The following is a 15,223-nucleotide window of genomic DNA, read 5'->3' on the forward strand; positions in this document are numbered from 1 at the left end:
GTTGCATCTCTTTTTCCATGTCCATTTCCTTTGATAAAGAAGTACATGAGCTACAGATTAGAGAAGATCTCACAAGAGAATATAATGTAGAATTTAGGTTTATCACTGTTTGGGTCTCCTTATGGTCTGTACCAAGTTCCTCCCATGGGTACTATATATATATTACCACAGTTCATTACTATACTGGAGAAACCGTCGCTGGTCACTAGTGGGATGTTGTCATTAATGCCTTATCATGGTCATAGTGAGAATAAGGAAAGGCTCTAAAGCTCTTTTACATATGGAATTTATTGACACACAGTCCTTGACATAACTGATCATGAAACTTGCCTCCAGGACAATCTTTCTAGCCCCTCCTTGCCCAAACTAAACAGCTCTGGCCCTATCTTTATACAGAGGTGTTTCCTGATAGGACTAGGTGTTTCTACTGCAGTTTAGGGTTTTATTAGGACTTCTCTATCTCCTCCAACTTCTCTAGCTCCTCATACATGTCATCTGTAGTGCCTCAATCTACTACCACAGGAGTGAACTTTAGAGGGCCAGTGGAGCATGGTCTAGTTTGGCAAGGTTAGTCAAATATAGTCATGGAAATGGCCAACTATGTGTTTCCAGGCCAGAGAAGATCTAATGAGGTTGTTGTACAATTCATAAGACCAGTTTATTTGCAGTCTATAGTCACTTCCAAGCAATGTGGTTTCATGACAAGGAGGGCCACCTGCTCTGAGACAAAAATTCCATCCTTCCTTCTTTATCCTTCTGATTCATGGAGTTGAACCAATATATTGATGATACTGATGCACCTGCACAGCCGTTTTATGCCCCCTGGCCTCACTGGCACTTAACTTGGCCGTTCCTTCCTGATTCCCATAAATCAATTGGACCAGTCACTGGATCAACAAGACTGAGGAAGGACTTTAAGTTCCCTGCTGTCCAGAGATGGACATATGGAGTTCTATCAGTGTTTACCACAATGTGTGCCCCAAAGTGCTGTGCAATGGGTGTGTCTCTGCAGTGACTTTGTATTTTGTACTTGTTTTTTGTGTATTTTACACAAACACAAACTGCTGCCCCTCCCTTCTCTTTCAGATCCCCCGTGCCCCAACACATCCGCACACCTGCTTCATGTTTGTATCTTCACTAACCAGCCTTCCCTCCCACACACAGCTGTGCCTCTGCTCCCCTCAACTGAGAACTTGCTATCCCAGCATCCTCTTTCACACGCACAACCTCTGCCCTCCTTCTAATCTAACAGAATGCCCAGTACCACCTGTGGGCACTCTACAATGGGCAGAACCAAGCTGCCTGCAAGCTTTAGTACTGAGGCCATTATGCGGCAATATTATAAAACCCAAGAGCAGGCAATTGCATGCCCCTCTTGAACTGCAAACCATCCCTGTGACTCTCATGTGCCCCTCACTCCGCCTCATGTAGCCAACTGCCTGGTGGTACAAGGCATGAAAATGGAGGCAACTTTGCTGAGGTTATGATTTCATTCATGCTTATTAGCAATCCTATTGCACCATGTGAATTGTGTGGATGCCGCTGGTTTGAGGGGAAAAATCCTCAGTGGGAGGTTGACAATAACATGTGCCCATAATCCCAGTTCTTTGACTAAAATGGTAGTAGAGTTGACAAAAGGCTGCCGAATAAACTACACAAAGGAAAGGTAATGATTCTGGGTATGGGAAAGACTACTCTGCCGGGGGCCTCAGACAGTATAGGGGCCCAGTGGGTCACTGACCAATATGCAGTTCCATGAAAACTGTCTTCTTCCCAAAGTTTAAGGGTGCCCTAAAATGATGATTCCTGTTAGGTTCAGTAGTTATGCCAGTGCCTCGTGGGAACTTATGGAGGCCAGGAGAGGCAGGGAAATACCAAGTGGCTTCATAATAGTATTTCTATACCAGTGAAGTGCATCTCCACTCCTAAACCTGCCCTTCCTTCCACTCACCTCTATTCCTAATCCTGCCCTTCTTCCATCCATCTCTTCTCCTTTACCTGTCTTTCTTCTCTCCATCTCTACTCCTTTACCTGCCCTTCTTCCACCCACCTCTACGCCTAAACCTGCTTTTTCTTCCATCCACCTCTACTTATACCCACCATTACTTCCATCCATCCATTACTAGCCTTTCCTTACATCAATCTCTACCTTTATATCTGGCATTCCTTCCATCAATCTCTATTCCTAAACCTGCTTTTCCTTCCATCCATTTCTACTTCTAAACCTGTTCCTCCTTCCATCCACATCTAGTCCTATACCTGCCCTTCCTTCCATCCATCTCTACTCTTACACCTGACATTCTTGCCACCCATCTCTACTTTATGAGCTGCCCCCCCTTGCTATCTCTTCTCCTAAACCTTTGCTTCCTTGCCATTGTTTTTTCTTAAACCTGTCCATCCTCCCTATTACTCCTTCTAATTTGTCCTTCCTTATTTCTACTCCCTGCTTCCAGTCTCTGCCCATAAACCTGTCAATTCTTCACTTCATCCTTCTTTTCCCTCCCTCCTTTCTATCCTTTTACTTAAACCTGTCCCTCATCCCAACTGCCCAATGTATGTTCCCAATTCAGTCCATGCTCTGCTTCTAAATATGTTCCTCTGTCCTTCTACTAAAATTGTCCCCCTGCCTATCTCTTCTGCTAAACTAGTCCCTCCTTCCAATGCTTCTCCTAACTATCCCTCTTACTTACACCACTTCCATCACCACTATCCCTCTTGCACCACTACCATCATCTGCTTCTCAACCTGTCCCTCCTTTTAAATCTTCACTCATTAAACCAGCCCTCTCTTCTGATTGATACACTGTATTGCTAAATCTCTCTCCATCCTTCTTATTGATTCCCACCCTTCCTTTTTTTCCCCCCGATCATGAGTCCTGATTCTCATACTGTCCATAAAACCCTTGACCATGAGGATGGGGCCACTGGTCTAACAGCTTATTAAGTTCTTACTCTACTGAAGGGCCTGCCCTGAGCTTTACTCTGCACAAACAAATCCTCTGTCTGTTTTTTATGATTTTTCTATATTTAGTTCATAGAGAAAGTGTTTCTGGGCAGGGAGGAGCCACAGGGAAGTAGGAGGGGCTGACTATGACCAATGAGAAGAACCAGCGGGAGATCTAAACCTCCAGTGTGACGGGAAACAGAGCCACAGACCATGAGTTTCCTGCTGCAAAACCTCACGCACCCGCAGACTTTTCATTTCTAACCTGCTGAAAGTCTATAAAGGGCTAATTTACATGATACAGGAACGTACCCAATGCTTCAAACAGACACCCCTTCATTCTACAAATCCTTTATAAATAGGGCACCTTTATTGGCTTAAAGGTAAACTAAAGCTCAAGACAGAAGTGGACTTGAAATGCTACACATTGTTTTTGCCCCAGTCTCTCCCCATCTTCCTTTCTTCTGCTCTGGGCTCGTCACTTACCTGAGCTTAGGGGCCGACTCTATACAAGTGTGACTAGTGTGTCTAGTAATCAAGTTGGATTCCCATTACATGGCAGCTCATAAAATCAGTGCAGTCTGCATCAGAATATAATAATCAGCCCAGTAGCATCAGCTTCTATGACAGATGAACCTCATTTTCCTCTTGATGATTTACCATGACCCCTAAGCTTAGCTTGTCATCAGCTGCCCAGAGCCCACTGAGCATGTGCAGAGCCACTGACACCATCGATGGCCTAACAAGATCTAAGATGGGGAGCTCCTGGGGGCGACTTAGAAGGCCTGGATCATTACTGTTATAGGGCTTTGGAACTTCTGGGCTGGTACAGTAAGTTCAGTATATAATATACAGTATTTCTAACCAGATTAATTTGTAGGGTTTAGTTCCCCTTTAATTGCAATTGCAGCATATGTGTGGATAGCATAGCATTTGGGATAGGTGTGAGGAACCCTAAGATTCACTCTAGCTACACAATTGTCTATGTTGTATGATGTACACTAAATAGACACTCAGTATTTTGGAAAGGCTATTTATGATGGAGATTCAGATGGAGCAGCAGAAGACCTGGGTGACTGTCACTCCATTAGCAAGAGAATATATTAGTCAATGCTCCAGCCCTAATGTCTTATAGTTCTCACACTCCCAGGATGCACAGTGACCTTCCAGGGACCCTTATTTCCTTGGGGAGTGAGGACAGAGAAGGGTGCTAAGCTGAGCAGCACTGAGCACTAACACCCCACAGAGCAGAATCCTAAACTAAATGGACCTACTGGGAATCCTTCTGGGTCTAAAATAAATCTGATAAAACTGTAATGTTTATCTTCAAATTGGCAGCAGTTTGAATTCTGGCAGCCGTTGGGGGTGCAGCGTGTGACGCAGGGGAAGGGGCTGACGTATTGGGGGGTATTTTAAGGATGTGGAGCTCACAGCTGTGAGTCAGAAGGAGTCGGCAGAAATGACCATGGACAGGTGAGACCCCCCTGCTGGTATCAGTGTTAGTGAGCTCCACTTTCTCTCTTTGACTCTTTCTCTCACTAAACCTTCTAGTTCTGGTGCAAATCACTAATATCTTTACTCGCACAATCACTCAGCTGCCTCGCACGGAATTTACTTGCTGCTGATGTTCATTATGTGACTCTTTTATAGACTGTAAGGAATTCCCCCTGTGTAGCTCTCAGGATACTGTGTGTCTCGCCATAAAATATATATAATGCAGCAAATGTATATGTAGTAGAGCTCATTCAGCTTATCCTGCGCTCAGGGCTCAGTTATTGCAGTAAAACAAAATTCTATTTGATGGGGTTGCAGTTCCCTAACTCACCAGATGGTGCTGCTGGGCAGTTATTTCCATAGGGCTGCAATAGAAAAGCGCCACTGTTTGATCCGATCAGACAGACAATATCAATGTACATACTTAGTGTCAAGTGGGAAATCCAATGAGCACCCTGTAGAAGAGTCACATATATGCCTATGCTTTGTGTGTTCTTATGATTGAACTTGGTCATATAGAGAGCATTTTCTTAAAGGGGTTGTTCACCTTTAAATTAACTTGTATTATGATGTAGAGAGGGATATTCTGAGACAATTTGCAATTGGTTTTCATTTTTTATTATTTGTCGTTTTTGAGTTATTTAGCTTTTTACTCAGCAGCTTTCCAGTTTGCAATTTCAGCCATTCGGTTGCTAGGGTCCAAATTCCCCTAGCAACCATGCCCTGATTTGTATAAGTGGCTGGAATATGAATAGGAGAGGCCTGAAAAGAAAGACGAGTGATAAAAAAGTAACAATAACAATACATTTGTAGCCTTACACAGCATTTGCTTTTTTGATGGGGTGTGACAGCTGGAAAGAGTCAAAAGAAGAAGGCAACTAATTCAAAAACTATAAAAAAAAAAAAAGAAAAAACGAGGGCCAATTGAAAAGTTGTTTAGAATTAACCATTCTATAATATACTAAAAGTTAACTTAAAGGTGAACCACCCCTTTTAATATATCAACCTCGTCAGTCACTAAATGAATATTCAGGAATTACAGGCTTTGCTGATGCATCTGGCGCAGATTCTGTGTATAGGGAAAGGGGGTGGTTGTGAGTGGCAGAAGCTTTCATAGATCCTGCTGTATGTGAGTGAACTTGGTCATATAGTCAATGGCTGGATGTTCAGGTGGAGCAACGTTACTGATGCACCTGGCGCGCACACACGATGAACACAGCACTTTATTGGGGAGTGCCAGATGCTCCCATTAATTCACTTGTTTCATTCTTTTTCTTTGAGATGATACAAAACTTACCAGAACTAGGAAATACGGGTCTGTAGCAACCTATTATGTAGTTGTGTTGGTGACATTCCCAATTGCATCCGCGGTTTCTCTAGAAAGCAAAAGTAGGAGTGGCCACGACGCTGGCGTGTAACCAGCTGCACCTATTTGTGGCTCCATATGGGTCCCGACCTACAAATAACTTGCAGAATTCTTTCATCTCAAACTCTTAAATCTCTTCTGGTTGTTGAATAAATTCACTGTATCCGCCCTTTCCTTCTCCACCCTCAGTCCAGCTCTCCACTTTCAGTTCATCTCTCCACCCTCAGTCCATCTCTCCACCCTCAGTCCATCTCTACACCATCAGTCCATCTCTCCACCCTCAGTCCATCTCTCCACCCTCAGTCCATCTCTACACCCTCAGTCCATCTCTCCACCCTCAGTCCATCTCTCCACTCTAAGTCCAGCTCTCCACTTTCAGTCCATCTCTTCAGCCTTAGTCCATCTCTCCAATCAGTCCATCTCTCCACCATCAGTCCATCTCTCCACTCTCAGTCCATCTCTCCACCCTCAGTCCATCTCTCCACCCTCAGTCCAGCTCTCCACTCTAAGTCCAGCTCTCCACTTTCAGTCCATCTCTTCACCCTTAGTCCATCTCTCCACTCTCAATTCAACTTTTTACCCTCAGTCCATCTCTAAACCCTCAGTCCATCTCTCCACTCTAAGTCCAGCTCTCCACTTTCAGTCCATCTCTTCACCCTTAGTCCATCTCTCCACTCTCAGTCCATCTCTTTACCCTTAGTCCATCTCTCCACCCTCAGTGTATCTCTCTCTACTCTCAGTCCATCTCTCTACCCTCACTCCATCTCTCTACCCTCAGTCCATCTCTCCACTCTCAGTCCATCTCTCCACTCTCAGTGCCTCTCTTTACCCTCAGTCCATCTCTCCACTCTCAGTCCATCTCTCCACCCTCAGTCCATCTCTCCACCCTCAGTCCATCTCTCCACCCTCAGTCCATCTCTCCACTCTCAGTCCATCTCTCCACTCTCAGTCCATCTCTTTACCCTCAGTCCATCTCTTTACCCTCAGTCCATCTCTCCACCCTCAGTCCATCTCTCCACTCAGTCCATCTCTCCACCCTCAGTCCATCTCACACCTTCAGTCCATCTCTCCACTCAATCCATCTCTCCACCTTCAGTCCATCTCTCCACCCTCAGTCCATCTCTCCACCTTCAATCCATCTCTCCACCCTCAGTCCATCTCTCCACTCAATCCATCTCTCCACCTTCAGTCCATCTCTCCACACTCAGTCCATCTCTCCACTCAGTCCATCTCTCCACTTTCAGTCCATCTCTCCACTCTCAGTCGGTCTCTCCACTCTCAGTCCATCTCTCTCCTCTCCTCCCCTTCCCATTTCTTTCATTTGTTGCCGTTTATCTTTGTGTTTCTCAGACCTGGTCTCAGCTAGAGCAATGCGAGGGGTCTATGCAATGGATCTGAGTGTGAGTGTGAGTGTGCTGCTCGTGAGATAAAATGACAATAACAAGCGCCAATGTGAATGGGAGAGAAGTGGCTTAGTCTGGTAGTTTCACAAATAACATTTCTCTGAATAGCCGACGAGTTTCACTACTCCTACATGGGTCCCCCGGGGGCCCGAGAGCCGTTGACTCTGTTTATGAGTCTCATTGTGAGTGTGAATCCTCTTTTCATTCATTCACTTTATAATATTAATGCTAAAGCTTAAAGGGACAGTACCAGCAAGAGTATATGAGACAAGGGCCGGTGATTATGCCCAATGGCCAGTTAGTGGGCTGCTCATATAAAGGGAGAGACTAGTCATATGGGCTAAATGCCCAGGAGGACTCAGTGCAAAGCCTGGCTGATACCCCAATTATCTCCATCAGCCCCTGTGTGTGTGTGTTTGCGCCCCCATCATGTGTTGCTCTCGTTGCTGTATGTGGGTAAACGATCCTATAATAACGGCATCAAATTGCCCATGAAAAGCAAAAAAAACACAATATCAATGAAAATCAAGTGCAAATACAGGGCAATTCTCCATGTGTGCCCCCTGCTGCCCTCTACTGGCAATTACTGGAACTAATGAACGAACAATTGGGAATGATCACAATTATGCTTTATATGTATAATTATATGTATTTATCAGACATTGCATGTTTCCTAGAATTTAAATGTATCTTCTCGGGGTCCCTTGACCCCCACTGATGTGGGTAATAGTCTTTGATTGATAAGCAGGAGAAAGCAACACAAGCTTTAGCAATTCAGATTTAAACAACGCATTATGCTGCCATCTAGTGGCCAATGAAAAATTGCACTATTGCTAAAACAACGTATTATGTTGCCATCTAGTGGCCAAGAAAATATCTGCATAATATTATACTGGGATATTTCAACTTTACAAGTTTGCAAATTTGAAAGAGTCGAAAATGCAACCCATGCCGTCCTGTGAGGCCGGACAGACCCCAAATACACAAACTAGTAAGACAATTATTGTTTTGCTCTTTAGTGAGTCTGAGAAAGATTAAAGGGGCTGTTCACCTTTAAATTAACTGTTAGTATGAGACAATTTGTCTGAGACAATTTGCAATTGGTTTTATTTTTTTATTATTTGTGGTTTTTGAGTTATTTAGCTTTTTATTTAGCAGCTCTCCAGTTTGTAATTTCAGCAGTTTGGTTTTTAAGGTTCACATTCCCCTAGCAACCATGCATTGATTTGAATAAGAGACTGGAATATGAATAGGAGAGGCCTTAATAAAAAGATGATTAATAAAATGTAGCAATAACAATACATTTGTAGCCTTACAGAGCATTTGTTTTTTAGATGGGGTCAGTGGGGTCATTTGAAAGTTGGAAAGAGTTAGAAGAAGAAAGCAAATAATTAAAAAAACATAAAATAGAAAAAATGAAGGCCAATTGAAAGGTTGCTTAGAATTAGACATTCTATAACATACTAAAAGTTAACTTAAAGGTGAACCACCCCTTTAAAGGAGAAGGAAAGGCTAAAAGTAAGTAAGCTTTCTCAGAAAGGTCTATATAAATACACCAGTAAACCCTCAAAGTAATGCTGCTCTGAGTCCTCTGACAAAAGAAACAGCACATTTCTTTCCTTCTATTGTGTACTCATGGGCTTCTGTATCAGACTTCCTGTTTTCAGCTTAAACCTCCAGGGCTAGGGCTTGAGCATGCTCAGTTTACTGCTCCTCCCCCTCCCTTCTCTGCTGTAATCTGAGCCCAGAGCTATGAGTGAGCAGGGAGAGACTCAGGCAGGAAGTGATGTCACACCAAGCTAATATGGCAGCTACTATCCTAAACAAACAGAGAGAGCTTCTAGAGCTATTTACTCAGGTATGGTAAAACATTCTACAGAATAAATATAGTGTTATAGCTTGCACTATTGTGGCTAATCTATTGGCAATAAAATGCCTCTGTAGCTTTCCTTCTCCTTTAATGACATGTGGGGCCCCAGGCTAAATTCACACAGGGCCCAGTTCTAGGCTACTGCCGGGCTCTATAATCTGGGTCAGGTTCAACTCTGCCTTGTTCTCCCAGCAGCTGCATTAGACTGGACCCAGCAGCACAAATAAATACAACTATTAAAAGAAATTAGAATTGGGCCCTTAGGTTATAGCATTAGTACATTGATCCTCTCCTGCCTCCCTCTCATACTGGGACTCCAAGTAATATTTTAATACTCCAACTTTAATGGTCCAACTCCACCTCCCATGGGCTTAGGGTTGCCACCTGGCCAGTAAAAATGATGTTATTGTTATGTTTTGGTAGCCGAGGATGGGTAGAGTATAACAGTGCTTTATTAGCAGACTCATGCAGCCATTACACAACAGTAACTTCCAACTCTATCACTCTTAAGCAGTATTGATAGTACTATGTATTCACAGTATAACTCACATGTGCACAGTGACACCTGCAGGCCATTTGTATACACACCACAGTTACTAATAGGAAAAAAAGAGAAATATATAGGAAGGCCGGTATTTTTTTCCAGAAAAGGTGGCAACCCTACCTGGACTGCAGATTAAAGGGCAAGTGTAGTAGAAGGGAATAGTCTGGCATTAGGGAAGCGGCCATATTGGATTGCTCAGTCCCTGTCTGTCTCCTCCCCACAGCATGTTGTTGAAGCGCAACAAGTTCATCTATCACTACAAGAACCTGCGCTGGGCCCGGGGTCGGCACGAGACCTACCTGTGCTACATAGTCAAGCGGAGATACAGCTCAGTGTCCTGCGCGTTGGACTTCGGGTACCTGCGGAACCGCAACGGCTGCCACGCTGAGATGCTCTTCCTGCGCTACCTGTCTATATGGGTGGGTCACGACCCCCATAGGAACTACCGGGTCACGTGGTTCAGCTCCTGGAGCCCCTGCTATGACTGTGCCAAGCGCACCCTCGAGTTCTTAAAGGGGCACCCCAACTTCAGTCTGCGCATCTTCAGCGCCAGGCTCTATTTCTGCGAGGAGCGCAACGCGGAGCCGGAGGGGCTGCGGAAACTGCAGAAAGCGGGGGTGCGACTGTCTGTCATGAGCTACAAAGGTAAGTGGGAAACAATGACTTTATATTTTTTAATTTTTGTGAATGATTTTCCTTTTCTTCTGACTCTTTCCAGCTGTCAAATAGGGGTCACTGACCCCATCTAAAAGACAAATGCTCTGTAATACAAATGTATTGTTATTGCTACTTTTATTCTATTCAGGCCTCTCATTTACCTATTCCAGTCTCTTATTTAAATCAGTGCATGGTTGCTAGGGTAATTTAGAAACTAGCAACCAGATGGCTGAAACTGCAAACTGGAGAGCTGCTGAATAAAAAGCTAAATAACTCAAAAACCACAAATAATAAAAAATGAAAACCGAGTGCAAATAGTCTCAGAATATCCCTCTCTACATCATACTAACAGTTAACTCAAAGATGAACAACCCCTTAAAACAACATGTCCCAGCATGCACTTTGGGTGCAGCCGCTTGTATTATAAATATATAAGTGAATAATATCTTACAGATTATTTCTACTGCTGGAACACCTTTGTGGAGACCCGGGAGAGCGGCTTTGAAGCCTGGGATGGATTACACGAGAACTCGGTCAGACTGGCCCGGAAGCTGCGGCGCATCTTGCAGGTAATGTCGGAGCTCTTGTATGAGACGGGGTCAGGGGATAACTATAGGGGAGCAGACCCTACGGCTGCAGTGGGGCCCCACGAGGCTCTAATTCATAGAAATTCAAGAAATATTGGTAAAATAGATCAACCTCTAGATATTTTTGGGGACTTAAAAATTATTTGCTGTGGGGCCCAGTAATATCTAGTTGGGGGTTGGGGGTAACTCTGATATAAACAAGAAATCCTGGGAAGGAATCAGTTGCGTAACTATAAACAGAATCAATGATTGCTGGAGGATCCTGGAGATTAATGGGGCCCCTAATATGATTTTGTTTGGGACCTTCTAGTTTTGGCACTGGCAGGCAGGGCCGCGCCGCTCAGGCGCCCAAGGCAAGCTGGCGGACGCTGCGCCGGGATAGCCCGAGTGCGCATGCGCAAGGCGGCGCTCGTGTGCACATGTGCAAGAAAGATGTGGTTTTTCGTCTTCTTGCGCTCCTGCGCATGCGCAAATTGGTGCGAGCGTGCAGGAGCGCACATGCGCAGGAGCGCAAGAAGATGGAAAAAAACACAGAGAGTCAAGCACCGGTCTGGGGGTAGGCGACAGAGGAGGTAAGTGCCTGGCGCCCCCCCAGCTTTGCGCCATAGACACGTGCCTACTCTGCCTACCCCTAGTTCCAGCCCTGCTGGCAGGAAACAAGTTTCACTTCTATTTCCTCTTCCAATGCAATACAATTCTAATTCAGTACAATTCAGTACAATTCAGTTGTATTCCGTATAATTCCATATAATTCTGTATTATTCTGTATTATTCTGTATTATTCTGTATAATTCGGAGTAATTCAGTGGTATTCGGTATAATTTAGTACAATTCAGTATAATTTGGTATAATTCAATACAATTCAGTGTAATTCTGTATAACTCGTATAATTCTGTATAATTTGTACAGTTCAGTATAGTTCATTATAATTCGGTACAATTTGTTATAATTCGGTATAATTCTTTATAATTCACTATAATTCAGTACAATTCAATGTAATTCTGTATAATTTTATATAATTCAGTATAATTCGGTACAATTTGGTACAATTTGGTACAATTCAGTACAATGCAGTATAATTCAGTATAATTTGGTACAATTCAGTATAATTCAGTACAATTCAGCATAATTCAGTATAATTCGGTATAATTCAGTATAATTCACAGTATAATTCTGTATAATTCAGTATAAGTCTGTATAATTCAGTACAATTTAGTATAATTTGGTAGAATTCAGTAGAATTCGGTAGAATTCAGTAGAATTCGGTAGAATTCAGTAAAATTCGGTAGAATTCAGTACAATTCAGTATTATTCGGTACAATTCAGTATAATTTGGTATAATTCAGTACAATTCAGTATAATTCGGTACAATTCAGTACAATTCAGTATAATTCGGTACAATTCAGTATAATTAGGTAAAAATTCAGTATAATTCGTTACAATTCAGTATAATTAGGTAAAAATTCAGTATAATTCGGTACAATTCAGTATAATTCAGTATAATTTGGTACAATTCAGTATAATTCGTTACAATTCGGTATAATTCTGTATAAATCTGTATAATTCAGTATAATTTGGTACAATTCAGTATAATTCTGTATAAATCTGTATAATTCAGTATAATTTGGTACAATTCAGTATAATTCTGTATAATTCTGTATAATTCAGTATAATTCAGTAAAATTCAGTATAATTCAGTACAATTCAGTATAATTCAGTATAATTCAGTACAATTCAGTATAATTCAGTAAAACTCAGTATAACTTAGAGGCCCCCTGTTCTTTCTATTGCAGCCGCCGTACGACATGGAGGATCTGAGAGAAGTGTTTGTTCTCCTTGGGCTTTAAAGGTCCCGGTCCCTCGTCCAGTGATCCAATGAGAGTGACCCCTTGAGGCAAAGTCTCCTAAATCCCCCCAGGGCCCCTCTCTCCAGTTCTTATTCTACTCGCTCTGGTTCCCTGAATTGAGTCCGGTCCATAAACTTTCTGTTCTTACATTTACCCCCCTACACAAACTGTATATAATCACTTCTCTGCATTCATGTTATTTGCACAGATCCACATTTACAAATAACTGGGGCGGCCATGTCCCTGCTGAACCCCCAGGAATATGTCATAGAGACCCCCCCCCCATACTGGGGAGCCCTATACAATAGTCTTCAGGTGTTCATTGGCCACCTCCCTTGGCAACAAGTCATTAGTAACTGAGCCCTTGTGACTTTTGGCCGCAGCTGAGTGACCACTAGACCAGCTGTCTGTCCATTGACCTGATTTCATCCCATTTCTCCATTTGGAGCACAATTAAGGTTTCCAAGCATTAACCTGAGTCCGTTCTTCTGGTTCTCTGTCATTGTCCATCTCTCAGAACCCCGACACCAGTTCCTCCCAGTGTGAGACACTTATATGTTTATATCTAATCAGTACTGTGTATGGCCAGTGAGGATGAGTTTTATCCTGAGCCCACACAATTGTTCCGTTTGTTTCATTTCCCCCTATACAACTGTACATACCCCCCCACCCCCATTTGTGTGTTTGGGAAAAGACTGATGAATTGTATATTTATATTACCGTAAAGAGAAATGTTTGATTAAAAGACATTTGATACAAGTTACAGGTGGATTTTTGCGGATTCTTTTCATAGAAATAGGGGACACATAACTGTATGGGACATTATATAGTGAATAAAGTAGCCCCTCTTGTAAAATATAAGGATATTATAAGTTACCGAGGAGTTTCATGACCATATAAAAACACGAGGCCGAAGGCCGAGTGTTTTTATACAGGTCATGGAACTCCGAGGTAACTTCTAATATCCTCATATTTTGCAACTGGGGGGATTTTATTTATTATAATACACAAATTTCAGTGAGTCATGTGACAGAAATTACATCACAACTCACCGTTTATAACTGATGACATCAGAACTCACCGTTTATAAGGATATAATTTACAGGATATTCATGGCTTTTGTGTATTATATAGTGAATAAAATACCCCCTCTTGTAAAATATAAGGATATTATAAGTTACCGAGGAGTTTCATGACCATTTTACAACTGGGGGTACTTTATTTATTATAATACTCAAGTTTCACTGAGTCATGTGATAGAAATGACATCAGAACTCACCGTTTATAAGGATATAATTTACAGGATATTCATGGCTTTTGTGTATTATATATATATATATTAGCCAGTTCTACACTCCCAAGCAGGTCTGGACTGAGATTTAAAATAGGCCCTGGCATTTCAGGTACAAAGAGGCCCAAACAGCCCCCACCAGCACAATAAATAGTGACTTTCTATGGGACCTTATAGCAGCCCCTCTGGCATTTGCCAGAACCCACAGATTGTCAGTCCGGGCCTGGTCCCACGTGTGACACACATGTGCTTTGGGATGTTTGTGAATTGCAGGTGCCACAATATCTATGAAAGCCAATGCTGGACACTGTGATGTTCCATGATGATGTTTCCCAGAATACAGCGGGGCATGGGGGGGGTGTAAGGGTCTCAAGAGAATTAGAAAATTTGCCCAGAAATATGGGGTATCTTTGTAATTTACTGAGTGAGCACTGTGACCAACAATCATCTATCTATCATTTATCTATCTATTGATCTGTCATTCATCGGTCAATATTCTACCTATATCTATCTATCTGTCTATTTATATATGTATCTTTCATTAATGTATCAATCATCTAGTATTTATCTATCTATCTTTCTATCTTTCATTTCTATCTATCTATCATTAATCTGTCAATCATCTATCTATCTGTCATCTATATGTCTATCATCTATATCATTAATATATCAATTATCTATCTATCTATCTATCTATTTATCTACGTATCATCCATATGTCTATCATCTATATCATTAATATATCAATCAATCATCTATCTATCTATCTATCATTAATCTATCATTAATCTATCAATCATCTATCTATCATCTATATGTCTATCATCTATCTATCTATCATTAATATATCAACCAATCATCTATCTATCTATCTATTTATCTACGTATCATCGATATGTCTATCATCTATATCATTAATATATGAATCAATCATCTTTCTATCTATCATTAATCTATCAATCATCTATCTATCTATCTATCTATCTATCTATCTATCATCTATATGTCTATCATCTATCTATCTATCATTAATATATCAACCAATCATCTATCTATCTATCTATTTATCTACGTATCATCCATATGTCTATCATCTATATCATTAATATATCAATCAATCATCTATCTATCTATCATTAATCAATCAATCATCTATCTATCTATCATTAATATATCAACCAATCGTCTATCTATCTATCTATCTATCTATCTATCTATTTA

General features: G+C 41.9%; 1 protein-coding gene across 1 annotated transcript; it reads left to right on the top strand.

Moving 5' to 3' along the window:
* Nucleotides 1-9,839: 9,839 nt before the first annotated feature.
* aicda.L (activation-induced cytidine deaminase L homeolog) lies at nt 9,840-12,711 on the top strand (the record flags this gene model as incomplete). The annotated part of the gene is given in 3 exon segments (NM_001095712.1): nt 9,840-10,265; nt 10,731-10,846; nt 12,658-12,711. Coding segments are annotated over 3 exon segments (596 nt in total), but the record flags the coding sequence as incomplete, so codon positions are not given.
* Nucleotides 12,712-15,223: the final 2,512 nt, after the last annotated feature.

This window comes from Xenopus laevis, chromosome 7L, assembly GCF_017654675.1.
Source record: "Xenopus laevis strain J_2021 chromosome 7L, Xenopus_laevis_v10.1, whole genome shotgun sequence".
Classification (NCBI taxonomy): Eukaryota; Metazoa; Chordata; class Amphibia; order Anura; family Pipidae; genus Xenopus; species Xenopus laevis.